Source organism: Pelodiscus sinensis, chromosome 23 (assembly GCF_049634645.1).
Source record: "Pelodiscus sinensis isolate JC-2024 chromosome 23, ASM4963464v1, whole genome shotgun sequence".
NCBI lineage: Eukaryota > Metazoa > Chordata > Testudines > Trionychidae > Pelodiscus > Pelodiscus sinensis.
In genome coordinates this window covers 11,184,055-11,210,886 of record NC_134733.1, presented here as the reverse complement: position 1 = coordinate 11,210,886, position 26,832 = coordinate 11,184,055, and the positions used below count along the sequence as shown (strand labels likewise).

The following is a 26,832-nucleotide window of genomic DNA, read 5'->3' as shown; positions in this document are numbered from 1 at the left end:
AAAGCTGGCTGTTAGCGCTGCCTGGCTGAAACCGCAGCCCCGGAGCACACTCAGCACACTCCCTTGGGGATGGTGACAGACTTGGCCTGGTGACAGCTGTGTCCTTAGGGCAGGTTTAAACCTTCTCTGTCTGCCAACCCCTCTCCCCACCGCCCCGGGCTGGCGAATTTCGCAGTCCCAGAACAAGCAGAGGTCAGGCTGCTCCTAACATGCTGCTGGGCTCCCGCTGCAAGCCCTGAACCTCCTCAGTATGCCAGAGCAGTGCGGGATGGTAATTTATGGAAATAGCTCGTCCGCCAGGTCCCTGGACCATACGAAACAGCAGGAGAGTTTCCTGTAGGGCTCGTGAGCGAGGCGAGGACGTGGCTCTGTGTGGAGGCCCCGTGGAGCCTGCCAGGGCTGCTGGAAGGCACCTCGCTCCCTCGCTAACCCCACAGGAGAAAGCTCCATCTTGCCAATTGCAAATGAGAGGCCGATTCTTTGTGGGCTCCAGGGCACCCATGGCAGTCGGGTGGAGACCGAATGCAGCTGTTCACCCGCCAGCTAAAGGCACCGGAGCGCCTGCTGCCCCGGAAAAGCCTTGGGGGTCGCAGCCCGGGGGTGAAGGCACAGGAGGCACCAGGCGGGACCATTGTTTTCTTGTAAAGCTGCTGGGGATTGCGATGTGGGAAGGGGTTCTCACTGACCCCCAGCGTTCTGCATCACGGATTGCGCTGCTGATCACCCCCACACCCTAGCAAAGGCAGTGGGAGCAGAGGGAGTCAGTTAGGGAGTCAGTCACTGTTCCCGCTAATATTTGCCATCCATGTGCAGATTTTTTCCATCCATGTGTGGAATACATTTTACGTGCACGAAGGCCGGTGTGAATGTGCACCACCCAGACACACACAAAATCCATCTGGGGGTGCTCTGCTAATCAGCTGGGTGACGTCTGAATCTCTCCTGAGCAGCTGCACAAGTGCCCAGCTTCCAGGGAATGCTAGTGGCAGAATAGGGATTCATTTCCTCTTTGGTCATTTGTGGCCACAGATCTCAGTGGGGTGATCCTGGAAGGGGGAGATCCAGAGATTGGTAAGTTCCCTGCTGCACAGGGTCAGATCCTGCCTGGATCCACACGTGTACTATCTTGATGGCAAAGTTCAGGCCGAAGCGGGGAAAGAACGAGCTTGTGCTTAAAGCATAAGGTTGGGATTTGGGACAGTAGGGGTCTGTTCCCGGTTCGCTGCTGGTTTCAGTGTGTGATCATGGACAAGTTGCTGCCTCTCTCCGTGCCTCCGTTTCCCCCTCTGTAAAAAGGGGATAATGGTACTTCCCTATCTTGCACGGGTGCTGGGGGCCCATTGAAATATCGTTAAAGGCCATGAAGATCCCACAGACCTGCTGAATTATCTGTTAGAATTTAAAAACTCACCCAGACCTTCACTGGGGACCTTCATGGATGTCAAATCTATTAGGTGTGGAGAAGTATGTCATTAACATTTTCCTCCCCGTCGGAGCCAAGAATGAGGGGGAGCCCTGGAAATGCTAAACCCCAAGATGTTGTCAGGGCAAACCACGCCTCCCGGGGGCTGGCGGTTGCTGCCTGTACCAGGGTGGTATGTGCCTGAGGGGGTAGGGCACTAGACGAGGCCCTGAGGGCTTCTTTTCCTGCCAGTGACCTGCCGTGTGCCCTCGCTCAGCCACTTCACCGCCCTGCCCCTCTGGTCCCCTCCCACCAGCTCATCTCGTAACAGTTTGTGCAGCCCCTACCACGTGGATGAGAGCCACAGGGCGGGGGAGGGTTGCTGAGCACATGCCTCTAAGACACTTCGGGTATGTCTACACTACCCCGCTAGTTCGAACTAGCGGGGGTAATGTAGTCATCCGCAGTTGCAGATGAAGCCCGGGATTTGAATTTCACGGGCTTCGTTTGCATGAAGCCGGCCGGCGCCATTTTTAAATGTCGGCTAGTTCGAACCCCGTGCCGCGCGGCTAGACGCGGCACGGACTAGCTAGTTCGGATTAGAAGCCTAATCCAAACTAGCTAGTCCGTGCCGCATGTAGCCGCGCGGCACGGGGTTCAAAATAGCCAGCATTTAAAAATGGCGCCGGCCGGCTTCATGCAAACGAAGCCTGTGAAATTCAAATCCCGGGCTTCATTTGCAACTGCGGATGACTACATTAGCGGGGTAGTGTAGACATACCCTTCCTTGTCCAGCTTCGGCCTGGGCAGTGGGTCTGAGGCACTGAAGGGTGCAGGTGACTGGAATATCCCTCAGTCTGTCCATCTGCCTGGCTCCTCTGGGCTCCAGGAGAACTTGCCTTTCGTGGGCCCCTGCTCTGGGCCCCTGTGAGGGGCTTGGGGGCTGAGCCAAGCACTGAGCCTGCCTTTGGCCTGTTTCTCCCCTAGTGGCTCTGGAGCTGGGGGACGTGCCGCTGGCGTCAGCGCTGCCCGAGAACTTGCTGCTCCCGGCCGAGAAGGTCCCGAGGGGTCACTTGATCGCCCACCTGCAAGAGCTCCTCCAGCACTGGGCGCTGTGGTCAGCGGGCAGGAGCAGATGGGTGATTGTGGGTAAGGACAGCCGGATGCCCGCCCCCAGGCGGCATCCCATGGACTGGAATTGGGCAGCGCTCCCAGAATTCCTCAGCCATCCTGGCAAGGGGAGGCCGAGGCTGGGCGCAGGGTTGCTGCCTAACCCCTCCAGCCTCGTGGGAATGGCCGCACAAGCAGAAGGACATAGATTCCTCCCCACAGCTCTGGGTGCGGCAGAGGACACTGCCCGTTTCCAGCTGGCACGGGGCTCCCCTCTGGCCTGCGCCAGCCACGTGGCATCCCAGGACGACATGGGGCTGCTGTGTTCTGCCTGGCATCCCCATGGCTCTCTCTGCATCCAGCACCTGTCGCTTCCCTGCTAGCCCAGGAGACCCCCAGCACCCCGCCATGGACATCCCTGGGGACTCCCTGCCGGTGAGAGCTCTGTGGGTGAGCCAAGTCCCACGTGCTGGCCGCGCCTCTCGTTGCAGGGCTCTTTGTCACCATCCTGATCCTGTCCATATTCTTCGCTAGCCGCCTCCGCCCAGCTAGCCGGGCGCCTCTCCTCTTCCGGCCCGACACCAACATCCAGGTGCTCCTGGACCTCAAATACAACCTGAGCGCCGAGGGCATCTCCTGCGTCACCTGCTCAGGTGAGAGTTCCCGAGGGTCGGAGGGGGGCAGGGAGGGGGCAAGTAGCCGCAGGGCATCTGCACTCCCTGTGCAAACCTCCCAGCGGGGCTGACGTCTCGTGCCGCCTTCTGAGCCCTCCTTGGCTGCTCTCTCGGCCCCCTCGCCCGCTAGACGAGCCCAAGAGAATCCAGGCGGGACACCGATTCCTGTTGCGTCGTGCCCCTTTTCCTCACACTCCGGTTACGTCTACACTGTCAGTTTGTGCAGCAGAAAAATATGCTAACGAGGGACTCATTTGCATGAGTCGCAATCTCATTTGCATATTTTCTGCCATTCCGTTTTTGCGCTAGGGGTTTCTGCGCAAGAACAAGCCTGTGGACGTTTCCTTTTTGCGCAAGATCGGTCTGAGGCATAAGGAAAAGGAAACGTCCACACGGCTTGTTTTTGCGCAAAAACCCCTAGTGCAGAAACAGATCAGCAGAAAATATGCAAATGAGATTGTGACTCTTGCATATGGGTCCTTCATTAGCATATCTTCAGCCGCAAAAACTGGCAGTGTAAACGTAGCCCCACTGGCGAGCCCAGCGCGGAGGCCCAGGAAGGAATAACCCAGGGGTTGGGGTGCAAATGTTCCCTTCCTGCCCTCGGGATCGGTGTCAGCCCCACACTTGTGAGCGAAACCACCCCTTTCTGGACAGCCGGGGCTGCCCGCGGCCTGGCCCATTTCCCCAGAAGGTGGGTTCGGTCTCTATGAAGCCTGTGTCTCTTGGCAGCTCGGAGACCTAGAGGAGCTGTGTAGGGCAGGGGTGGCAGCCTGCCGGCCCTGGGGCTGGGGGAAGGAAAGCACAAATTGCACGCGCTCCGGGCAGGCTGTGTCTGGCAGCTGACCGCTCTGCCCTGCCCGAGTGAGAAATGCCCACGTCAGCGGGGATCCGGATGGGGGCACCTCTGTGGGAACTCGCCTTCCCCTGAGGCCCGGGCCGCCCCAGCACAGCCGTGGGTTGAGACACGGAGACGTTCGCTCTGTGCAGAGCCCCTCTCTGCATTGCCGCCTCCGGGGACTGGTGTGGGGCCAAGCAGACAAAGGTCCCCATGTGTTACCTGCCTAGGAGGTGGGGCTGAGCAGAGGGAGGTCCTGGCGTGTTACCTGCCCAGGGGGAAGAGACGGCAGCAGGGCTGGAGATGGGGCTGAGCCACGGGGTCCCGGGTGTGTTACCTGCCTGGGCAGTGGGGCTGAGCCACGGGGTCCCGGTGTGTTACCTGCCTGGGCAGTGGGGCTGAGCCACGGGGTCCCGGGTGTGTTACCTGCCTGGGCAGTGGGGCTGAGCCACGGGGTCCCGGTGTGTTACCTGCCTGGGCAGTGGGGCTGAGCCACGGGGTCCCGGGTGTGTTACCTGCCTGGGCAGTGGGGCTGAGCCACGGGGTCCGGGTGTCTTACCTGCCTGGGCAGTGGGGCTGAGCCACGGGGTCCCGGTGTGTTACCTGCCTGGGCAGTGGGGCTGAGCCACGGGGTCCCGGTGTGTTACCTGCCTGGGCAGTGGGGCTGAGCCACGGGGTCCCGGTGTGTTACCTGCCTGGGCAGTGGGACTGAGCCACGGGGTCCCGGTGTGTTACCTGCCTGGGCAGTGGGGCTGAGCCACGGGGTCCCGGTGTGTTACCTGCCTGGGCAGTGGGGCTGAGCCACGGGGTCCCGGTGTGTTACCTGCCTGGGCAGTGGGGCTGAGCCACGGGGTCCCGGTGTGTTACCTGCCTGGGCAGTGGGGCTGAGCCACGGGGTCCCGGTGTGTTACCTGCCTGGGCAGTGGGGCTGAGCCACGGGGTCCCGGTGTGTTACCTGCCTGGGCAGTGGGGCTGAGCCATGGGGTCCCGGTGTGTTACCTGCCTGGGCAGTGGGGCTGAGCCACGGGGTCCCGGTGTGTTACCTGCCTGGGCAGTGGGGCTGAGCCACGGGGTCCCGGTGTGTTAGCAGCCTGGGCAGTGGGACTGAGCCATGGGGTCCCGGTGTGTTACCTGCCTGGGCAGTGGGGCTGAGCCATGGGGTCCCGGTGTGTTACCTGCCTGGGCAGTGGGGCTGAGCCATGGGGTCCGGGTGTGTTACCTGCCTGGGCAGTGGGGCTGAGCCATGGGGTCCCGGTGTGTTAGCAGCCCCGGTGCGCAGCCTTGCCAAACTCTGCCAATGCCGTTCGCCTTTTCCTCCCTGACTAACCTTGTGGGACAGGTTTGTTTCAGGAAAAGCCCCACAATCTGCAAAGCAACATCCGAACCTCCCTGGAGAAGAAGAAACGGGGCTCGGGGCCCCCTTGGGGCAGCAGAGGGGGCCCGGCTGATGCTGTGCAGCAGGGTGAGTGAGCAAGGGACTGGCCGGCAGTCAATCTGTCCTGTCCCCGATTTCAGGCTGGGCCTGAGATCCAGTCTGGGAAGGAACATGACAGGGGTGGGCTCTGAGCAGACCGAAAAGGGATGTTGCCGCAGACACCTCTCTACTGCATTCCTTGGATGCTGGGCATTGGATGGTTTGGGGGTGCCCGGCTACTGGGAACGACCTTCCCCCTCTTCCAACTTGCTGCCCCTCATTGCTCCTGGTGCTTCAGCTCTTCAGAGCTGCACAGCAGACAGGCATGCGGGAAGAACAATGCAACAAAGCAGCAGTGTGGTCCAGTGGTCGGAGCGTGGGGCTGGGAGCCAGGAACAGCAGAGTCCTCGTCCCAGCTCTGCCACTGACTTGCTGCCAGGCTGTGGGCAGGTCATTAAACCCGCTTGTTTCCTTCGCCTGCACCCACCAGGGTTGGATCGGGGTGGGGAATAATTTTCAATGCGGGGGAGCACTCCAAGAATTGAGTAAGAGGTCAAGGGCTGCACTTTTCTATGATATGAATGGAGGCAGTGCAGGGTTTGGAGAGGGAGATCTGGGGAGGATTGGGGTGCAGGAGGGGGTTTCAAGAGGGGGTTCTGACCTGGGGCAGGAATGCAGGAAGCCTGGACAAGGGCGGGAAAGAAGCTTGGGTGCAGGAGGAGGGTGTACAAGAGAAGGGGTGTAGAGGGTTTGGGTGCAGGAGGGGGATGTGGCCTGGGACAGGGGTGCAGAGGGTTTGGGTGCAGGAGGGGTTGTGACTTTGGACAGGGGTGCAGAGGGTTTGGGTGCAGGAGGGGGATGTGGCTTTGGACAGGAGTGCAGAGGGTTTGGGTGCAGGAGGGGGATGTGGCCTGGGACAGGGGTGCAGAGGGTTTGGGTGCAGGAGGCGGATGTGGCCTGGGACAGGAGTGCAGAGGGTTTGGGTGCAGGAGGCGGATGTGGCCTGGGACAGGGGTGCAGAGGGTTTGGGTGCAGGAGGGGGTTGTGGCCTGGGACAGGGGTGCAGAGGGTTTGGGTGCAGGAGGGGGATGTGGCCTGGGACAGGGGTGCAGAGGGTTTGGGTGCAGGAGGCGGATGTGGCCTGGGACAGGGGTGCAGAGGGTTTGGGTGCAGGAGGGGGTTGTGGCCTGGGACAGGGGTGCAGAGGGTTTGGGTGCAGGAGGCGGATGTGGCCTGGGACAGGGGTGCAGAGGGTTTGGGTGCAGGAGGGGGATGTGGCCTGGGACAGGGGTGCAGAGGGTTTGGGTGCAGGAGGGGGATGTGGCCTGGGACAGGGGTGCAGAGGGTTTGGGTGCAGGAGGGGGATGTGGCCTGGGACAGGAGTGCAGAGGGTTTGGGTGCAGGAGGCGGATGTGGCCTGGGACAGGAGTGCAGAGGGTTTGGGTGCAGGAGGCGGATGTGGCCTGGGACAGGAGTGCAGAGGGTTTGGGTGCAGGAGGGAGATGTGGCCTGGGACAGGGGTGCAGAGGGTTTGGGTGCAGGAGGGGTTGTGGCTTTGGACAGGAGTGCAGAGGGTTTGGGTGCAGGAGGCGGATGTGGCCTGGGACAGGAGTGCAGAGGGTTTGGGTGCAGGAGGCGGATGTGGCCTGGGACAGGAGTGCAGAGGGTTTGGGTGCAGGAGGGAGATGTGGCCTGGGACAGGAGTGCAGAGGGTTTGGGTGCAGGAGGGAGATGTGGCCTGGGACAGGGGTGCAGAGGGTTTGGGTGCAGGAGGGGTTGTGGCTTTGGACAGGAGTGCAGAGGGTTTGGGTGCAGGAGGCGGATGTGGCTTTGGACAGGGGTGCAGAGGGTTTGGGTGCAGGAGGGGGATGTGGCCTGGGACAGGGGTGCAGAGGGTTTGGGTGCAGGAGGGGGATGTGGCCTGGGACAGGGGTGCAGAGGGTTTGGGTGCAGGAGGCGGATGTGGCCTGGGACAGGGAGGTGCGAGAGGGGGTGGAATGCCAGGTGTAGGCTTTGGCCGGGAGGCGCTTGGGCAGCTCCTGGCCGGCAGCCTAGCTGGACCCTTGGGCAGGCTCCCTGGGTGCTGTGGCCCCTCAAGCCGCTCAAAGCAGCCAGATGCTGGGGCCAGCGTGCGTGTCTCTGAGCACCCCGGGGGGAGGGGAGCAGCGGGTCTCCGTGTGCTGCCGGTGCTCACAAGCGCTGCCCTTGCGCTCCCATGGACCAGTGTTCGGCCATTGGGACGGTGCTGGGGGTGGGGGCAGGGCGCGGAGAGAGAGACACATGCTGGCCCCAGCGGCTGTCTGCTTTGAGTGGTGGGAGGGGATGGCACCCAGGGAGCCTGCCCCCGGGTCCCGCGCGGCTGCCTTGGGCCGGATCCAAACGGTCTGCCGGCTGGACGCAGCCCGTGGGAGGTGTTAGCCTGCCCCCAGGTGGGAGGATGGACTAGCCAGCCGGTCAGATCCTGCACGTTGGAGCCCTGGGGCCTGCCGGGGGCTAGCGCAGGGTCCGGCCCCACGCTCTCAGAGCCCGTGGCTGTGGCGCCGGGCTGTGGTGAGGCGACAGCTGTGTTGGGCTAGCGCTGGGGAGAGGCTAGGCCGGGCATCCCTCTGCATTCGCTCCCCTGCTTGGTGGCGTTAGCCGAGCGGCTTCACCAGCGCCCCTGTTGTTTTGCAGAGCCCCAGGGGACTGTGTACGTCTCCAAGTCCAAAGGCCAGGGCAGGCCGGCCGTCTACAGGTTCTCCCTCAACGCCAGCCTTCCTGCCCCCTGGCAGATGGTGTCCCCGGGAGATGGGGAGGTGCCCTCCTTCCAGGTGAGTTAAGTGGATGCGTTAGACCCTCGCGCACCATGCGAGGCGCTTGCGTCTGAGAGCCTCCTGCCCCACAGGCAGGTCACAGGAGCTCAGAGGTGGCATCAACGGGGCACTGCTGTGAGGAAGCTCGCAGCGCTGGCTTCCCAGTCAGCCCTGACAGGGACACTGTGTGTCCTACCCGGCGTTGCTGGGACGCCACGTGTCAGTGCTGGGCTGCGATTGGGCCGGTGCTGGAGAGCAGGCGGGAGCGGCGAGGGTTACTGGGCAGCTAAGGCCTGCCGGGGGTTCCTCAGCTGAACTGGCCCACAGGAGGTTTCTAAGCCGTTCTGGGGTCAATTCTCGCTCCTGACCCCCCGTCCAGGAGCAGGCAGGGCAGCTGAGTGGAGCCTGCACAAGGAGCCTGGGGGCTATCCAGTGGAGATCGCCCCTTTGCAGTGGGGCTGAGCGCTCGTCGCTCCAGCTGCAGTAGGGGGGCTCCCTGACAGCTGAGCTCTGGCTGTCCCCAGCTCCCCTTGGTCTGGGCGGGAGGCCGAGGCCCCGGAGGGTGAGGTCTGTGTGGTAATGGATTAGCTCCCCCCTGCAGAATCTTTTCCCTTGGCCCGGGGAGGGCTCCGGGGAAGGGGGCGGTGTCTAACGTCTCTTTGACCGGTGGCTTGGCTGCGGCACTGTGCGGTTAAGTGTCTGTTTTCGTTAATCCATTGCTTAGGTGTATAGAGTTCCTTTCGGTAACTTCACCAAGAAGCTGACAGCTTGTGTGTCCACAGTAGGGCTGCTTCAGCAGACGAGCCCCCGGAAGTGGATGATGACCGCCTTGTCCTGCGACACCAGGAGAGGCTGGAAGTTCGACTTCAGTTTCTACGTCGCGGCCAAGGAGCAGCAGCGAACGCGGTAACAGCCCTATCAACCGGGGTGGGGAGCCTACGGCCCTGGGTTGCCTGGATCTGGCCCTCAAGACTCGGGGCTCCCCCACCAGCATTGGGGAGCTTGCGCTCCAGCCCTGTGGCCCCCCCTTCCGCCAAGACCCTGCACCCCCACTCCGCTCCTGCGCCCTACCTCCCGCCCAGCCCTCCCACCCCATCCCGCTCCTGCACCCTACCTCCCACCCCCACTCCACTCCTGTGCCCTACCTCCCACCCCCACTCCGCTCCTGCGCCCTACCTCCCGCCCAGCCCTCCCACCCCATCCCGCTCCTGCACCCTACCTCCCGCCCCCACTCCGCTCCTGCGCCCTACCTCCCGCCCAGCCCTCCCACCCCATCCCGCTCCTGCACCCTACCTCCCGCCCCCACTCCGCTCCTGCGCCCTACCTCCCGCCCAGCCCTCCCACCCCATCCCGCTCCTGCGCCCTACCTCCCGCCCAGCCCTCCCGCCCCCACTCCACTCCTGCGCCCTACCTCCCGCCTAGCCCTCCCGCCCTCAGTCTGCTCCTGCGCCCTACCTCCCGCCCTCAGTCCGCTCCTGCGCCCTACCTCCCGCCCAGCCCTCCCGCCCCTACTCTGCTCCTGCGCCCTACCTCCCGCCCCTACTCCACTCCTGTGTGCTACCTCCCGCCCAGCCCTCCCCCCCTTAGCCTGCTTCCCAGCAGCTTCTTCCCACATCCTGAACTCATTTTGGCTTTGTATCAGAGCATGGGGGGCCAGAAAATCTACTAGCCTGTGTCCCGTCCCCCCCTAGGCTCTGGTGTGAGGGGAATGTGGGGTGGGTTGTATTTTTTTTTGCTTCTCACTTTTGTGTGGTCCCCAACTGATTTGTTTGTGGGTCATCAGCCCCTGACCCAAAAAAGGTTCCCCATCCTTGCCGTAAACGTTCAGCTGCCAGGGAATGGCGCTGCCTCACAGGTAGTGCAAGGGAGGGGAAGACGGGCATCCTGGGTCTCTTCTCAGCTCTGTCACAGACTTTCTGTGTGTCCCTGAGCAAGAGGCTTCATTGTTCTGTGCCTCGGTTTCCTCATCAAGAAAATGGGTCTAATTCCGCTACATGCTGTGTGCTGCTACCCTCTGCTGGGTCAAATTGGAATTACTCAGCCAGGCACCATAGCCCCTTATGCCTACGCCACCTATGGCTAATGGAGAGTCTAGCTCAAGTGGCAGTGGCCGGTGTATTTGGAACAGGAGGGAATGAGTTTGGTCTCTCCAGCCTGCACATGGCTGCAGCACCCTGGCCAGGTGGATCTGTGAAGTCAGGAGTTCCCTGGGGAAATGTCTACACTACCACCCTAGTTCGAACTAGGGTGGTTAATGTAGACAACCGGAGTTGCAAATGAAGCCCGGGATTTGAATTTCCCGGGCTTCATTTGCATATTGCCGGGCGTTGCCATTTTTAAATGTCCACTAGTTCGGACTCTGTGCCCGCGGCTACACGCGGCACGGACTAGGTAGTTTGGATTAGGCTTCCTATTCTGAAGTACCGGTACCCCTCGTTCCACTAGGGTGGTAGTGTAGACATACTCTGGGATCCTCCCCCACCTTTGCAAAGGCCCTTGGGGGCAAGAGGGCGGGATCGTTGACGGTCTTAGTGTGGTGGGTTTGCTGGTGCCAGAGAAAATCCCTCTCTTGGGCTCCCGGCCTCCGGTCCCTTCTCTCTCTGGCTCTGCGCCCGTGGGCAGTACTCATGCCCCCTCGGAGTCACTTTCTCCCCATATTCCGTCCTTCCCTCATCCCTGGCCCCTCTTTCCCGCTCCCCCCCCGGTGCCTGTTCCATTGCCACGCCCCTACGCTGGTGTCCCAAGGGTGCTGCCACACGGAGCCGCTGTGTGCTGGCCTCTCGCGCCCACTGCGCAGCAGCACTGGGTTCTCCCTCATGCCCCGCTCTTTGCCTCGCAGGAAACTCTATTTCGCCCAGTCACACAAGCCTCCGTACCACGGCCGAGTGTGCGTGGCGCCCCCGGGCTGCCTTCTCAGCTCCAGCCCAGACGGACCCAACAAAGGCTTCCTCTACGTGCCCAGCGAGAAGGGTGAGCTGGGGGGAGCTGCCGGGGGCGCGTGGGCCTGGCTGCGCTGGGAGGGCTCGTCGGGGGTTCCTTGCTTTCCTGGCTTGTAACCGTCCCCTCGTTGTTTGGCAGCGTCCCCCAAGGAGAAGCTCTCGGCCACCTCGGGCTTCAACCCGTGCGGGAACACGGGCTGCGGGAAGCCGGCAGTGCGGCCGCTGGTGGACACGGGGGCCATGGTGTTTGTGGTGTTCGGCATCCGCGGGGTGAATCACACCCGACACCCAGATAACCACGTCATCGGAGACATGGTACACCCGCTTTCCTGCCTGTGGGCCCAGCCAGCCCTGGGGTGGTGAATGCAGGCAAACCTCCCCGGGGCTAATCCCCCGAATTCTCACCTGCACTCCTCCCCCTCCAGCAATCGCTCCCCACCTCCGACCGGCTAAAAGAGCAGAAGCAGCCATGCTGGGACGAGGCCCTTAAGAAAGCCTGTTCGTGAGCTTACTCCAGATGGAACTCGGGGGCCCTCCTTGAAATTATTTCACACTCTCCAGAAAAACCCCACCCACGCCCACGGGCCAACCACTTACATCTGAGACCTCTCTGGGGGGTGTCGTGGATGTTACAGGGGCTCCCAAAATCAGGCTGAGAGGGGACACTTTGCTGACGGGCGGGGGGAGGGGTGCTAGCCGTTGCTGTGTCATTCGTGGCTGGCCTGCAGAGAGGGATTACCTTAAAGATGACTCAGTCTGATTTGTCTGTGTGCAGCTTAGTTCCCCTGTCTGCTAGCCGGGCACATGGATGGCGCTTTCCCAACCAACATCCGCTTCCCTCTATTTCCGGGTGGCTTCCCCTAGTACAGTGGGGGAGCAGTATGGGCAGAACTAGCCCTCGCCGCTTTCTGCCCCCCAGCCCCGCTTGGAAGGCAGCCAGGGGACAGAGCGGGAGGTCAGACCAGGAGCTGTCTGGACTGCTCCTCCAAGGGGGCGGGAGTCAGTTTGCTTATCAAGCATCCGATCCCGCGTGATGTGCCAGTGCTTCTGTGGTGGGCGACACTTGCCCACGCTCCCCTTGTCTAGCTTGGGGGTGTGATTGCCCCGGGTTTGTGCCTGTTGCATGAGGTTGGGTAGGAGATGGTTTGAATCAGTCCAGCCCCTGGTGTGGACGCAGCGATAGCAGGATCACGGTTCCTCGTCCTTTGCACGGATTAATGCTACAGCTGCAAGTACCCTTTTACGGGAGGGCACGTGCCACTCTAACGACACCAGGCTAGTGAACAGGGGGCTCCTTTGGGGTGTAGATGGGGCCTGAGTCTTGGGCCACGTCTACACTGCAGGTGTTTTGCAGAAGAGGAAGTGCAAATGGGTGCTCGTTTGCAGGGCTTGCCAAGCGGCGGCGAGCCCCACTCACCAGCCGCGCGGTTTTGCGCGGTTCTGTGCATACGCAGGTCACTCTGCGCCGGCTCTTCCGGGTTGTAATCTACTCGCCCATGGATAAGGATTATTTGTCCAGCCCTGCTCATTTGCATATCGCACGCTCTCATTTGCATACCTTCTTCCGATCCTTTTTGCAGAAGAGGTTTTTGCGATAAAAAGCGCCGTGTAGACGGGGCCATTTGTCAGGAAAAACCCCATTTTGCACAAGATCCCTTATTCCCCTGAAAGTGAGGTTTACAGGCTCTTGCGCAAAAGGCGTTTTTTCCGACAAATGGCCCCGTCTACACGGTGCTTTTTGTCGCATAAAACCTCTTCTGCAAAAAGGATCGGAAGAAGATATGCAAATGAGAGCGTGCGATATGCAAATGAGTGCTCCATTTGCATTTTCCTCTTCCGCGAAACACCCGCAGTGTAGATGTAGCCTTGCGTGTAGAAGAGCCCGTGGGGCAGAGCTGTGACCCATCTGGCGCTCGGGCTGGTTCGCTGGACTTGTCTGGATGCTGCTGCGAGCCAGGCAGGGTTCTGGGGTGCCCCAGCGACACCTGCCCAGCCACCCACTTTGCCTCTTCATGCCACTGCTCTTGGTTCCCAAGGCAGGACTCTGGCTCCTGGAGCGAGGATGCTGGTTGTTCTCTCTGCCCAACGCTGGGGCCCCAGACTGGGTGCCCAGTGTGGGGTATGGAGAAGGGGCAGTTGGTGTTGTGAGCTCAGCCGTAGGCCCGGGCCCCGCCCAAGCCTCCCCAACCCCCCCAGGCCCTGGGCAAGTGCCTCACGTGTTTCGCTCTCGCTGTGGTGTCTCCTTGTGAAAGGGCAGCGTTATCTACGACGACAGCTTTGACCTCTTCAAAGAGATTGGCAACCTGTGCCGCATCTGCAAGGCCATCGCCAGCAACGCGGAGCTGGTGAAGCCGGGCGGGGCCCAGTGCCTGCCCTCAGGTATGTGGGCCCCCGCCTGGCCTGATCCCGGGAACATGGGCACAGCTATGCACCAAGCAGGCGCAGCGGCTGGGCTTGGGAAGAGCCGGTCCTGCTATCTGCGAACCCGAACTCCCGGCCTCCTCGCCCTGTCTGCTGCGGGAGGGGAAGTCATGTATAGATGCTGGGCCCAGCTGCTAACCTTTAGCTGTGCTCAGAACTGGGGGTGAGCAAGACCTGGCCCTGGCCCAGGGGTGGGCAATCATTTTTAATGGGAGGCTGCTCCCAGAACTTGGTACGTGGTCAAGGGCTGCACTCTTCTATGATACTAATGGAGGGGGTGGGGTCTGGGACAGCGATTGGGTGCAGAAGGGAGTTCAGGATAGGAGGCTGGGTGCATAGCTGTGCAGGGTCTGGGAGGAGACGTGGGTGCAGGAGAGGAGTCTGACCGGGAGGAGGAGTGCAGGAGGGGGTGCAGGGTCTGGGAGGAGACGTGGGTGCAGGAGAGGAGTCTGACCGGGAGGAGGAGTGCAGGAGGGGGTGCAGGGTCTGGGAGGAGGTGTGGGTGCAGGAGCAGGTATGCAGAGGATTTGGATTATGTAGGGCTGGGGAGGGAGAGGCTGGGGTACCAGGTGCAGGCTGTGGCCAGAAGGCACTTACCTAAGTGGTTCCCAGCCAGCAGCCCAGCAGGTCCCTCGGACTGGCTCTCCAGCTCCAAGCAAGCCCCGGTGGTGGGTACTTTGCATGCTGCCTGCCCCACAGATACAGTCCAGGCAGCTCCCACTGGCCAGTCTCTGCAAGCTGCGAGATTGTGCTGGAGATGGGGGCAGTGTGGAAAGGCTGCCCCGCTCCCCAGGCTCGCGATCCCTGCACTGTTCGCTTTGAGCAGTGTGTGGGGTGGGGCAGGCAGGGAGCCATGGGCTGCATTTTGCCTGCCCCTGCCGTAGCCAGGCAAGAAGGGATTGCAGAAGGGATCGCAGCCTCAAGGTACCTTTCAGCTTCCTCCATCTCCCTGGGCTGTGTGTATCTGTGGCCTCGTTCCTAGAAGCTCCATCAGGGAGTCTGGAGATGGACTAGATCATCCAGTCCATTCCCTCCAGGATGTCCGTGGGGTCCTCCGCTTTACCCCAGTGCAAGGGAGAGCAGGATCTGGTCCCAGTCCCCATGGAGTGGAGACTGAGCCGCTAACTCTCGTGGGTCCGTGGCATCGCTTCGTAGCGGCTCTCCTGGCATGTCACACACGTCCCCGGGCCTGGAGGGCGGTAGCCCGAGGTGGAGATGATGCAGCATGTTTCTTTGTAGCTGCAAGTTAACTCGTATCTGGAGGAGTCCCAGGATGCTTTTAGGCAGCAGCACAGAAAGGCACCCCGAGAACGGAGGGCAAGGCCGCCCACATTCGTGGAGGTGCCCCCCTGCCTGCTGACACCTGCCACTCACCAGCAGGCAAACGTGTCCTGGCGATTTGGGGTGTTGTCTCCCTTTGTCTTCTCACACCAGTGTAAAGGCCGGGGGGAGCGGGGTTCTCTGACGGCCAGTCCCACCCGCTCACAGCTAGGGCAGGAAGGTGGAAAGCTAGGCAGGGCCCGGAGTCCTACACAAGTTACCTAAGGCTGCCCCACGTGGCTTCTGTCGGTGCTCGGGGTTTCCCTTTCATACCCCCCTCCCGTGGCTTCCTTTGCCCCATCCCCCTGCGCACAACTTCTGCCAGGGCTGGAGGTTCCCTCGCACACACGCGCCCTGTGGTTTCCCTGCCTCCCCCATTCACAGCTTCTGCCACGGTTCAGGGCTTCCCTGGGTCATTGCAGAGCTGCAGAGGTGGAAGGCTCCTCTCCCCTCCAGCCAGGCTGCTGGCAGCTGGCCAATTGAGCACATGGCGGGGGGAGGAAGGGGCAGGGCGAAGGCAGCCCTGCAGCTGGTGGCTGAGAGAGCAGCCGTGGGGAAGGGCTGGGCCAGCGGGGAACCAGCGGACAATGGTCAGGGCTGTCTGTGGTCTCCTGATCACACATGGCTACATAGGGGCACCCAAACATCTGGTGCCCCACATTCTCAGGTGCCCTTCGCAGCCGCGTACTCTGTGCATGCCTACGGATGGCCCCGATCCTAGGCTGGCATAATGCGGTGCTCTGCCCTGGCTCTAGGCGAGCGGTGCCGACCCCCATCAGCTGAGGTCCTGCCTCAGAGGCCGGAGGGGTCACTGGCCTACCCCCCCATTCTGGGAGGTCGCAAATGCCCTCTGCTCTCGGCCTCCGCAAGGCACCGGCTGGTGCTAAGAATCCAAGTCTGTAGCCAGGGCCACACAGGCGATGGGAGAAGCAGCCGTTCATGAGCAAGAACTGCAACTCTGTCTTCTCTGCCCCCTTGCTCCTGTGTGCCCCGCCCCCTGCCCCACTCTTTCCCTCTCTCTCTCCCCAGGCTACAGCATCTCCTCCTTTCTGCAGATGCTGCACCCTGAGTGTAAGAACCTCCCAGAGCCCAACCTGCTCCCCGGGCAGCTCTCCCACGGGGCCGTGGGCGTGAAGGATGGCAAGGTGCAGTGGATCTCCATGGCCTTTGAATCGGTGAGGGCGCTTCCGTGCTCCCCGTCCCTTCCCCCGCTGCAGGTGGGCGTCGGGCTGGCTGGAGCTGAGAACGAGCGAGGGCGCCTACGGCCGCCGGTCATGCCCTCCAGGCAGCCCCGACCAAGGAGGCCAGGCTGGGCGCAGGCTGCAGAGCGGGCCTGGGGAGCCCCAGGGTTTTCCTCCGCTCCCCACGCTGCAGACTCGACCTGGGAGCTGCAAACCCCCCTGCCTCCTCGCCAGCCCCCGCAGCCGGCCAGGCCGTGGTGATCGCGGGCGGGCCCAGCAGCCTGGCTTTGCAGCAGCCAGGGCACCGCACCAAGGGTTTGGCTGAGCCGGGCCCGGAGCGGACGTGCTGCCCCAGAAGGAGCCGTTCTCGCCGGCCTGTCCCGGGGAGGTCTGCAGACCAGTTCAGCTGCTCCTCTTGTGGGCCGGGTCCAGGGGGGATAGGTGTGCATGGGGGACACTGGGGCTGTTAGCCCCTCCACAGACTGACCCATCGGCTTCCTTGCAGACGACCTACAAGGGCAAGTCTTCCTTCCAGACCTACGCCGACTACCTGAAGTGGGAGACTTTCCTGCAGCAGCAGCTCCAGCTCTTCCCAGACAGCTCCGCTCTCCGGCGCGGCTTCCAGACCTGCGAGCACTGGAAACAGATCTTCATGGAGATCATAGGTAGGGACCTTCAGCTCCTCTCACCCCTCTGCAGCCTGCCCTCCCACCCCCCGGCTCCCTCCCCTAGATTCCCCCATGGCTTTCTTATTTGCGTGCGTTGTGGCCCCCACCGAGCGCTGAACAAACACCCCCCGAGCGCTGCCCCTGCCCCAGGAGTTCACAGGCTAAAGAGACTAGAGCCAGGCTGGGAGGGGAAAGCAAGGCCTGAAGAGAAGAGATCTGCCCAGGGTCACCCAGCCACCTGGCTCCCCTGACTCTCACTCCACTGCCCCATCCCCTTCATCCTCCCTCTTGCCCCAGTTCGAGCTAGCTCCTAGGGGCATGATCTCCCCACAGCTCGGCTCAGCAGCTGCTGCCTTCCGGGGCTGGAACCCTGCCGCTTGTTCTCTTCCAGGTGTGCAGAGCGCCCTGTACGGTCTCATCCTCTCGCTGGTGATTTGCGTGGCCGCAGTCGCCGTGTTCACCACCCACCTGCTCCTGCTGCTGCCAGTGCTGCTCAGCATTTTAGGTAGGTAGCCCCCAGACGCGTTCAGCTCCAAATTGGGCTTGATTCTCCTCTCACCTGCGCGGCTGTGCTCCCGGGGTTGCACCGGTGTGACTCCTGATGCACAGCAGCACGACTCCGAGGGGTCTGATTCCAATCCCCCTTTCACCTGGCCCCTCTCCTCATTTCCCCGGGGGTGAGTGGGAGGAAACTCTGGACCCATGTGAGCAAAGGGTCCCCATCTTAAAAGCAGGTTTTTCCTATCTCGTTCCTATCTGGTTTTCTCTACACAAGCTCCTCTGCTGGTTTAAATAACGGTTTTAGCTACACAAACTCCAGCCCTGCCTCGGATGTATAATAATGTGATTAAGGCCCACGTGTTCTGCATAACAATCGCTCGCCTTTCCAAAGCTCCTCAGTGGGGGATTATAAACACTGAATATTTTAGTGGGTTTGTTAGTATTTTAAACAAATTTGTAAATAGCCTCCCGCTCCCTGGCTGGTGATTTGACGATATTATGGACCGAGCATGTTGCTAAACTTCCCTTTTTAAAAAAGCAAATGTATCGTTTTAAACTGACTGTGCCTCCCACTCATGACTCACAAACAAACATCACTTTCTTGTAGAAACCAAACGCGCGTAACTCAGACAAGCACACCGAGAGGGTTGTGTGAGGGGGGCGCCCCCTTTCCCTTTTGGGCTGTGCTCCCAAGATTGCCAGTGGCCCTCCGGCTGGATACCCCCATGCGCAGTCTGTCTCTCTCTTACTGTCCCGCATCAACAGGCCTGCCCACAGGAGGGGGCAAAGTGGGCAGTTGCCCCAGGCATGGTAATTCAGGGGAGCAGCAGTGGCGGCTGGAGCCCCAGGCCGTTAAAATTGCTGCCGGCAGTGCTAATGGCTGGAGTCAGGACGTGCCGCACTCTGGGTGGCGCTGGGGGCTGGCATGGTACATGCCAGACAATGCTCAGGGCTGGCTGCCCTGGTCCCGCCCCTTCTATGTGAGGCCCCGCCCCTTTGCCTGTCAGTGCCCCGCCCATTACCCTAGCACCTGAGCGCACAATTTGGGTTCTCTGCCCTTAGCTGCTCAGTGGAGATGCTCAGGAATTTTTAAGCCAAATGTTTTTTGCCAAACCAATTCAGATGTGTAGACAGCCGCTGCGGACCAGAGGCTATTTCGAAAACTCCCAACTAGAAAAAACGGTAACAAAATGAGACCTTCCAGTGGGCTGGTGGAAAGGGACTTTCTGTTTTGAAATGTAAGCTGATTAGATGGAAAAAAGACTTCATTTTGATGTTGATCTTGTTGAAAAACGTACGTCCTTGGGCTGAAATGGAAAATGCTGAGGCCTGTAGATGCTGGAATATTTTTGAGGTGTTGGCTCTCCAGCCCGACGGTCAGAACGTTCCGACGCTCGGCAAACGTCTGTGCCGTGGGAGGAGGGCAGCGAGCCCGGGTCTAGTTCGACGTCTCTCTCCGTCTGATGTGGGGAGGAAGGGAGCAGCTGGTAGAAATGAGACTAGCTGGGTCCCAGGACTGTAGCCACTTCACTGGCATCCGGTTTGGTCCAGGTATCTGTGGCTTGATCTAGCCCAAAGTCTGGCTTCACTTACTGCTCCCCTCTGGCCTCTTTGTGCAGGGGTTGTCTGTCTGGTGGTGACCATCATGTACTGGGCCGGCTGGGAAATGGGAGCCGTTGAGGCGATTTCTCTCTCCATCCTCGTCGGCTCCTCCGTCGATTACTGCGTGCACCTGGTGGAGGGCTACCTGCTGGCGGGGGAGAACTTGCCCCTGCACCAGGTAGAGGTGAGTTCCGCCCCGGCCTTTTCCTCACGCGGACGCGAGGGCCCATGGAGCTGTGCCACGGCCGCCCCTCGCATGGAGCTGGGGAGGCTACCTCCTCCCTGGGCCGCACCAGCGCTGGGGGGGACGAGTCCTTTGCCCCATCAGCCCCAGATCAGCTCCCTGGTGCCCAGGCAGTGCCCTGAGGCCTTGACACGGGACTCAGCTGTGCAGCGACTCCCAGTGGGGTTCATAGCAGTGTCCTGCTGCGCGCTGGCGCCCGTGTCCCTGGGACCGGCCTCTCCCGGTTCTTTGCCCTTATGAGGACAGGCCCTGCACTGGGTGGTCTCTAAGCCCAGCTCACCCTTCTCTTCCCTCCCGCTATGGGTGTGTCTGTAGAGCCTCCAGAGCACCGCAGCCCCGACGACCGGCTCTGGCTGCGGGGCTGGAAATAGCTTTGCTGTCCGGGCTCAGGCTGGGGACCTGCAAGGGGAGGGTGTTGGCGCCTGGGCTCTGTGCTGGTTTTGGCCCTGCGAGCCTGAGTCAGTTAGCAGGGCCTGCGGGGCGTGTAGTGCAGCATAGACACAGGCCCTGCCTGGCTGCGCTTGGCCGTGTCTTCGGGGCGGTACAGCTGAAGGGCCATGAGGTGCCTCCTAACGCGTCTGTGGCCTGTGCAGGCTTTTCCCGCTCCCGGGGGCGACTGGGCCAAGGTGCTGGGGCATCTCCAATGGAAGGGTCAGCGTTCCATCCCTCAAACTGGAAGGGACTCCGCTGGCATCTGGGGGTCCCTCCGAATGGACGCAGGGGTAGCTGAGACCAGATGCTGCCCTAGAGGGCTCGTCTCTGCTGGGATCAGGCCGGGCTGTGGGCGAATGACGCGCACCATTGAGCTTCCTGGCTACACTCCCCAGGCAGATTAGGCCCCAGCCCTCCTGGGTGCAAGCACCTGCCGCCCGTTCATACTGCCCTCTGCCCTGCCAGGACCCCGCCTCCTGCCGCCAGTGGAGGACGATCGAAGCCGTCCGGCATGTGGGCGTGGCCATCGTCTCCAGCGCCGTCACCACGGTGATCGCCACCATCCCGCTCTTCTTCTGCATCATCGCTCCCTTTGCCAAGTTCGGGAAGATCGTGGCCCTGAACACGGGCGTCTCCATCCTGTACACCCTGACTGTGAGCACCGCCCTGCTGGGCGTTCTGGGGCCTAGCACCTTCACCCGCAGCAGGACTTCCTTCCTCAAGGCCCTGGCGGGGGTGCTCCTGGCCGGCGTCTTGGGTCTGGCCATCTGCCTGGCACTGCTACAGAGCGGCGTGAAGATCCCCCTCCCCACTGGGACGTCCCTGTAGTCCCTGCCCTGAGCCGCCCCCGCCTCTCTTTTGCCCTGTTTTTTTTAAAGGATATTTTTTGTAGAAATGAAAACAAAAAATCCCTTTTTTTCCGGACGTTTTTTCAACTCCAGAGGCACTTTATTTTCTACTGTGTTTTGCTCTAAACTTGTATTTATTTTGGCGGTGACGGATGGACGGCAGTGAGGGCGTGTGGAGGGGGGAGGGTCCCGCCTTCTCTGTTAACCAATGGAGGGGTGGGAGACCCTGGCTTCCCGTCCCCTCTAGGACACCCCCGTGATGTATACGCCCCGTTCCACTTCATCCTTCAAAATAGGACTTAAGTGAGAGGCAGGCCTTGTGAATTTCATCCCCTGGGCCCGATCCTTGGCAGGGGTAATCTGTTTCTGCCGATTTACACCCACCGAGGGTCTGGCCCTCCGAGACGAGGGAGGTGGGGGCATTGGAGCTCTCGAAGGGGAGTTGGTTCCTAAGGAAGCATCTGCTGCCACTGGTGCGAGCCCCAGGCTCTGGGGATCTCTAGCGGACACCAGCTGGGTTTGGCTGTCCTGGGCTGAGCTCGCTTGTCGCGTCAGGTTCTCTGTCTGCTTTGGCTGGATGCAGCTGCCAGGGCGTCCTTTTCAGGAGTAGCCTGGAGAGCACAGTGGGGATTTGGGGTCCCGTTTCCTGCGCCTGTGTTGTGTGCGGGGGATGAGCCTGCTGGGCACTTGTTCCCTTGTCCTGGAGCGAAGGTGAAGCTCACAGGGCCATGAGCGTCTCCACCCACCTCCCACTTTGCCTCCTCACTAGTCCCAGATACACACTCTGACCTGTCCCCACCCCTGGGCTCGCTTCATTTTGCCCAGTGAGCCACTCTGGGGCAGCAGCCTGGGGTCATTAGCTGGGAGATTGTCGGCAGGTAGCATCTTCCCCCTCTGCCCGGCAGGCACCACAGAGCCAAACCCGGCTTCAGCGAATGGACCGACGCTCCCGCCTTGCTCCCTCCCTCGCGCTGGGCAGTTGGATCCCGGGCGGGTTCGCAGCCAGCAATGCAGCGAGCAGGAGAGCAGTGACCTGCCCTGTCTCTCCAGGCCCGGCCATGCGGCTCCGGCAGTAACAGCCGCCGGCGCCTGCCGCTCCCGTCCCTGCCCTGCGCTGCTCTGCGTGTGTAACACCTCCCATCGCCACCAGGGGGAGAACTGCGAGCCTCCAACCCCACACCACAGCCTCTGCCTTGGGTAGCAATGATGCACCAAGCCCGCATCCCATGGAGGGGGGAGGGGGAATCATCCGTCGTGGCAGCTTTGGTGCAGCCCCTGGCAGCTGCCGGCTTGGAGCAGATGGTTCCTATGAAATGAAATTGCAAAGCGGTGCCATTAGCGAGTACATTTTAGGCATCGCTGATTCCATCATCGTCTTAAAAAGGAAAGCGCGATGGGCGTGCATCGGTAGGCACCACATCTGGTCTCTGGCAGAAGGGGCGTGGGGCAGGCCTGCGGGGAGCTGCACCAAACGTAATTTACCAGGAGGCGCGACAGCAGGAGCGGGGCTGGGCTCTTCCCTGGTTGGCAGATGCCGAAGCCCCGGGGGAGGCGGGTTTGCGGTGTGGATTTTTCAAATGTAAGCGCCTCAGGGGGGTGGATCCCCTGTCCCCCCTCCCACCAGTCTGCTCCCTGGGCCTGTGGTCACGTTGCTTGGGAAAGTGCCCCCAGGTCAGGTCCCTGGTGGAGTCCGTGCTAAATTCACTTTGTGCATTTCTTGGCGCCTTGTGAAGTGCATGATTTCCCCCTGGATGTAGGGCCAGACCGTCCCAGGTGCTCGGCTTCCGTTGGCTAGCACGGCAGGGCTCAGCAGTCCTCTGCTTGCAGGGTTGGGCCCTTCATCCCTTTCACCCCCTATCCATTCAGCTCCCAGATGTCTCCTGGGCGGCTCAGCCTGTCTGTGGTCCCGGGGCCAGAGGAAATGAGGAGCCACTCTACTGGAGGCAGAGAAGCCGCCCTGGTGCGAGAGCAGAATCCGACCCAGGGCTTGCATTGCCAGCTGAGCTGTCTCTTCCTGCCACAGCTGCTTGGGCATTCGATGGATCCTGGGCCCATTAGTCAGTCCTCATTAGCTCAGACAGCAGCAGGGGCAGGTTCCTTGTCTCTGACCCCCGCGCTCTGGAGCCCTGTGCTCCCTGATTCCCTGTGCTGCTTCCGAGCCCCAGCTTGCTCTGTCACCCCAACACCAAGCTTAATTAACCAGCCCTCGGCGTGTCACTGGCGTGCACTGAGCCCCGTGGCAGCGTGGCTGGGACACAGGCGTGTGCGTGCGACACAGCGGGAGAGCATGGAGGAGATGGCACTGAACCGTCTCCCCAAAGCAATGACTGGCCTGACAGCGAGACGTGAACTGAGCAAATGCATCGGCCTCCTGAGGCTGATTAAAGTCCCTGTTCATGTGTTTCCAGGTCAGCGATCAGACAAGCGGAAAAGGGGCCAGTGTATGTGTGGGGGAGAGACGACCCCAGAGAGTCCCTGGAGAAAGTCACTCCCGCTGTGCGGAGGGGGAGAGGGGTTGGCATGTCTGACTTGAGACAGAGAACTGTGTCTAGCCCTGCAAACGGCGCATCAGAGCGAATGCGAGCCCAGCGTGGTCTTCATTTACGCAGCCTATAGAAAGACGACTGGTGCGAGCCCTTCCCCCTCCAGTCATGTCTGGGAACGGCACGCCAGGATCACCAGCTCAGCCGCCCCCAGGAGGTGAAACAAAGCAGCCGGAAACCTCTGGCATCTCTCAGGTCCAATCTGGTGAGGTGCTGGGTTCCCCGGCAGGGCTGCCACATGTCGGACATCCAGGGCCCCGCAAGATGAGTGGCTGTCCATACGTTGTGCTGTGCATTGTGGGGAGCAGGCGCTTCGCTTTGTGTGTGTGTGTCACAAAGGGTGGGCAGGTCTTAAGAATCACCAAAAGTGTCATTAATTGAGAGATGGTCCCTTGGGCCAATCCGCAGAAGGGCTGGGGCCTGCATCCAGAGGAGTTCCCATTGTTTCTTTCTGCCCATCCCAGCTCTGGCAGGCTGTCAGGGGCTGGCTGTGACATTCTGCTTGTGGCTTTGGAAGGTGTTAGACGGGGAAGGGCAAGTGAGAGCAAAAAGCAGAATAAGTTAGATAGTGGGGAGGCTGCAGCCCCGTTGTGTCAGTGCCATGTAAGTGCCCAGTGGGAGACAAAACCTACCACAGAGAGATCCTCTATGGGGAAAGACCCAGGGCGAGGGACAGTGGGGAGAAACAGAAGCACGGAGCTGTGGAAGGGACATGCCCAAGGCCACCCAGCAGGCCAGTGGCAGAGCCAGGAATAGAATGCAGGTTTCCTGACTCCCCAGGGGACGGTGCTCTATCCACTAGACCACCCAGCTCATAGCCTCTAAATTGCCCTGCCCCCGAAACTTGGTGATAATCACGTCTCAGCCTGCTTTTAGCCATTCTTCCCTCAGGGGCCCAGCTGCAACATCTCTGGCCCCTCTCGCTTTTACCTCTCGCTGATCTCCCTGGCATGCACGCTCTGGTTCCACTGTTGCAGCCTGGACCATTTTGATTTTTCTGTTTCAAAACCCAATTTTTTACAAAATGTAAGAATTTTATATAGACTATCCTATAAAGGCCATTATTGGAACAAAACGATTAGACTTTCCCCAGATGAAACATTTCAATTGGCTCCAACTTATTTTTTTTCCAGAATTTCTTTTCATGGGAAAATTTCAAAACTGGGAGTTTTCATTATGATTCAGTTTGGGAGGAGGAAGCCTTCCAAAAGCATGGAACCTCCCGTAAATGAGAAACCCGACTCCTTCCTAGCAGCGAGCAGGTGCCTCCTATCGCTCGGCCGTAGGTGGGCACCGATGGATATTGCTATTTGTATTACAATGGCACGGCTGTACTGTGGGCAGTATGAATGCAACTTTTGTTCACGCTACCAAGCGGCCCCAAGTTGGGCAGGACGCCATTGTGCTAGGTGTTGGACAGACACACGCTAGGAGGCAGTCCCTGCTTCAAAGAGCTTATAGTCTATGGTGAATGGGGGCGAGCAGGGGAAACTGAGGGCAAGTCACTTATTCCAGGTCATACACTAGGGCTACGTCTTCACTGCAGGGTTTTTGCACAAGAAGTCTTTTGCGGAAGAGTTCTTGTGCAAAATTTCTTGCACAAAAGCACGTCCACACCTCAAAGCGCATTGCTTTTGCGATGTGCTTTTGCGCAAGAGAGCGTCCACACTGCATGGACATACTTGTGCAAGAAAGCTCTGATGGTCATTCACAGACTGGCCATCAGATCACCTATTCTTTTTCAGATAGGTTCTTTTTGCGCAAGAAACCCCTGCGGAGCATCCACACTTCCTCCTTTTTGTGCTACAGCTATTGCGCAACAAGGCGATGCCTTGTAAAAGGAGATTATCTACACTGCAAAAAGCCCTCTGTTCTGCCGTTTTACTGCCGATTTACTTGCACAAACATGCATTTGAGGTGGCTGTTTTTACACAAAAACCTTGCAGTGTAGACACAGCCTAGGTGAGTGGCAAAGCTGGGAACCCAACCAGAGCTCACCCCTAGTCTGGAGCCTTCCTTGAGTCACTGGGTATCCCCTGCATTGGGCTGATAGTACCAGCCCAGATCGAGATGGGCATAAAAGTTCCTCTGGTGGCAGGTTCAGACGTGGAGCCAAGTGGGGCATGGTGTCCAAACTCCCTTTTGGAGGATTTTCCTGCCCGGTCTGAGGGCACTGCCCTTTGGTGCTGGCACTGTCCTATGGGACATAGTCACATCGGGCAAGGCTGGTGCCAGACCCTGTAGGAAAAAGGAATGGGGAAAACCACGGCAGCGTTGGCTGGGCGAGGAGAGAGGGACAGGCCAACAGCCCACAGAGGGCAGAAGGGATGGTCGTTCTTGGGAGTGCCGCCTGTGGCGTCGCTGGAGCCGGCTTGTGTTGGGAGCTCCCAGTCTCTAGAGACTTTTCTGGCCCTGAATTTTCTGGCTGGAGAATCCGGCTCCCCTGGCAGGCTCTAAAAGGCCTGTTTGTTTACCGCGGCAACTGACAGAAACCCTCCCGCCCTCACCAGTAGCTTAGCCGCGCCAATTGATTTACAGCCAAGCAGGGCACACGCGAAGCCTCCCGGTTATTCTTTTTCAAACCCTGCCTCACGGTGGGCAGCATTTACGATTCAGCTCACGTGTTTTAATCCGCCTGGAGGCTCCGTGCCACAGAGCTCGGCCCGAGCTAACACAGTCGTGTGTGTGGGGGGGGAGGGGGGGGGAACATCAGCTAATTTGCCATTTGCCCCAGGTTAGGTTCCGAGCTGCCTGGGGTCACATCCACCAAGATCTGGTTTCTTCTCTCCATTGTGAGCAGGCAGCTATCCTGCACGGGGCCCCATTCTCCCTCTGCCCTGCACCTGGGCCAATGGCAATCCCCCCGTGGCAGGAAAGGCCGCAGGGAGGGCACAGAAAGGGGAGCAGGAGCCCGTGTGATCTGGGAAGTTGGAGCAGAGGGTGGGTGGAGAGCTGTGGGCTGGGCTGCCTCGTGTTTCACGTTATTGTGGGCAGATGCGAGAGTGTTGGCTCTCCGACGTAGCACAATCCCTGATGCCATGTACCCACGTTACTTTTCTAGGCCCTCTCCTGCCAGCACTACTTTCGGTGTTCCTTGACTTTTGGAGACTGTTGTAAATAAAAGATTTTGACATTCACACTGGTGCCTCGGTTGGTCGGTCTGTTTCAGTGCTTGCACCACAGTTTGGCGACAGTTGGGGATCCCCTAAACTCTGGGTCAGATTCCCTGTCTGAGCTGTCACCATGTACCCAAGTGCAACGTGCATGCCGGACTGCCCTCTGATTTACTAGCGCTTCGCACCAACATGGTACTCCCTTGCACTGGGGTGACCAGCTCTACGGGTGTCAGGATGAGATCAAGATCCGAGGCCTTCAGCATCTCCACCAGCAGTTCCGCGCCCATTACAGGAGTGGGTGGATAAAGTGCTGTGCCCTGCAGTGTGCAGGAGGTCAGACTAGATAATCATCTTGGTCCCTTCTGGCTCTGAAGTCAGTGACTGCGGCTCTCGTGGGTTACCAAGCTCTATAGCTGGTTATAATTCTGCATGGATTGTGCCGGCTGGGAGGAGGATGCTTAACTCTAGTTGGGGATCTTGGTAAGAAAAGACAGGCCTCCTAAATCCATTCCCAACACAAGGGGTGGCTGATGACCATCCTATGCAGTGACCAGAGTCTTATCATAGGACTTTGCTGCTGTCCCTCGTCTTTTATTACCCAGTTACCTGCTCAAGGGCTGCTGGTCATGAGCAGTGGTGCTGCTTTGCCCTCTCGTCTCCCACCCATTCAAGTCCATCCCAATGTTACCCATCTCCTCAAAAGGAAGTAAAACATTGTTGCTCCTTTTTGACCTGAGCCGCTCATCAAAGTTCAGGGCCCTGGGGACATGCTGGTTGGAAGGAGAAA

The 26,832-nt window shown here is 60.2% G+C and overlaps 1 protein-coding gene across 2 annotated transcripts in view; it reads left to right on the top strand.

Annotated features, from left to right (window-relative positions):
• Positions 1-26,066, top strand: part of DISP3 (dispatched RND transporter family member 3) — a 75,470-nt gene extending 49,404 nt beyond the window's left edge. For both annotated transcript variants that reach the window (XM_075906184.1, XM_075906185.1), the window contains exons 9-21: positions 2,390-2,551; positions 3,004-3,165; positions 5,364-5,486; positions 8,112-8,248; positions 8,955-9,136; positions 11,070-11,200; positions 11,309-11,484; positions 13,422-13,548; positions 15,940-16,085; positions 16,597-16,756; positions 17,151-17,264; positions 18,880-19,046; positions 20,004-26,066. In XM_075906184.1, coding sequence (XP_075762299.1) covers positions 2,390-2,551; positions 3,004-3,165; positions 5,364-5,486; positions 8,112-8,248; positions 8,955-9,136; positions 11,070-11,200; positions 11,309-11,484; positions 13,422-13,548; positions 15,940-16,085; positions 16,597-16,756; positions 17,151-17,264; positions 18,880-19,046; positions 20,004-20,366 — 2,150 coding nt within the window. In that variant the 3' untranslated portion in view covers positions 20,367-26,066. The remainder of the gene's footprint in view (positions 1-2,389; positions 2,552-3,003; positions 3,166-5,363; positions 5,487-8,111; positions 8,249-8,954; positions 9,137-11,069; positions 11,201-11,308; positions 11,485-13,421; positions 13,549-15,939; positions 16,086-16,596; positions 16,757-17,150; positions 17,265-18,879; positions 19,047-20,003) is intronic.
• The last annotated feature ends 766 nt before the right edge of the window (positions 26,067-26,832 follow it).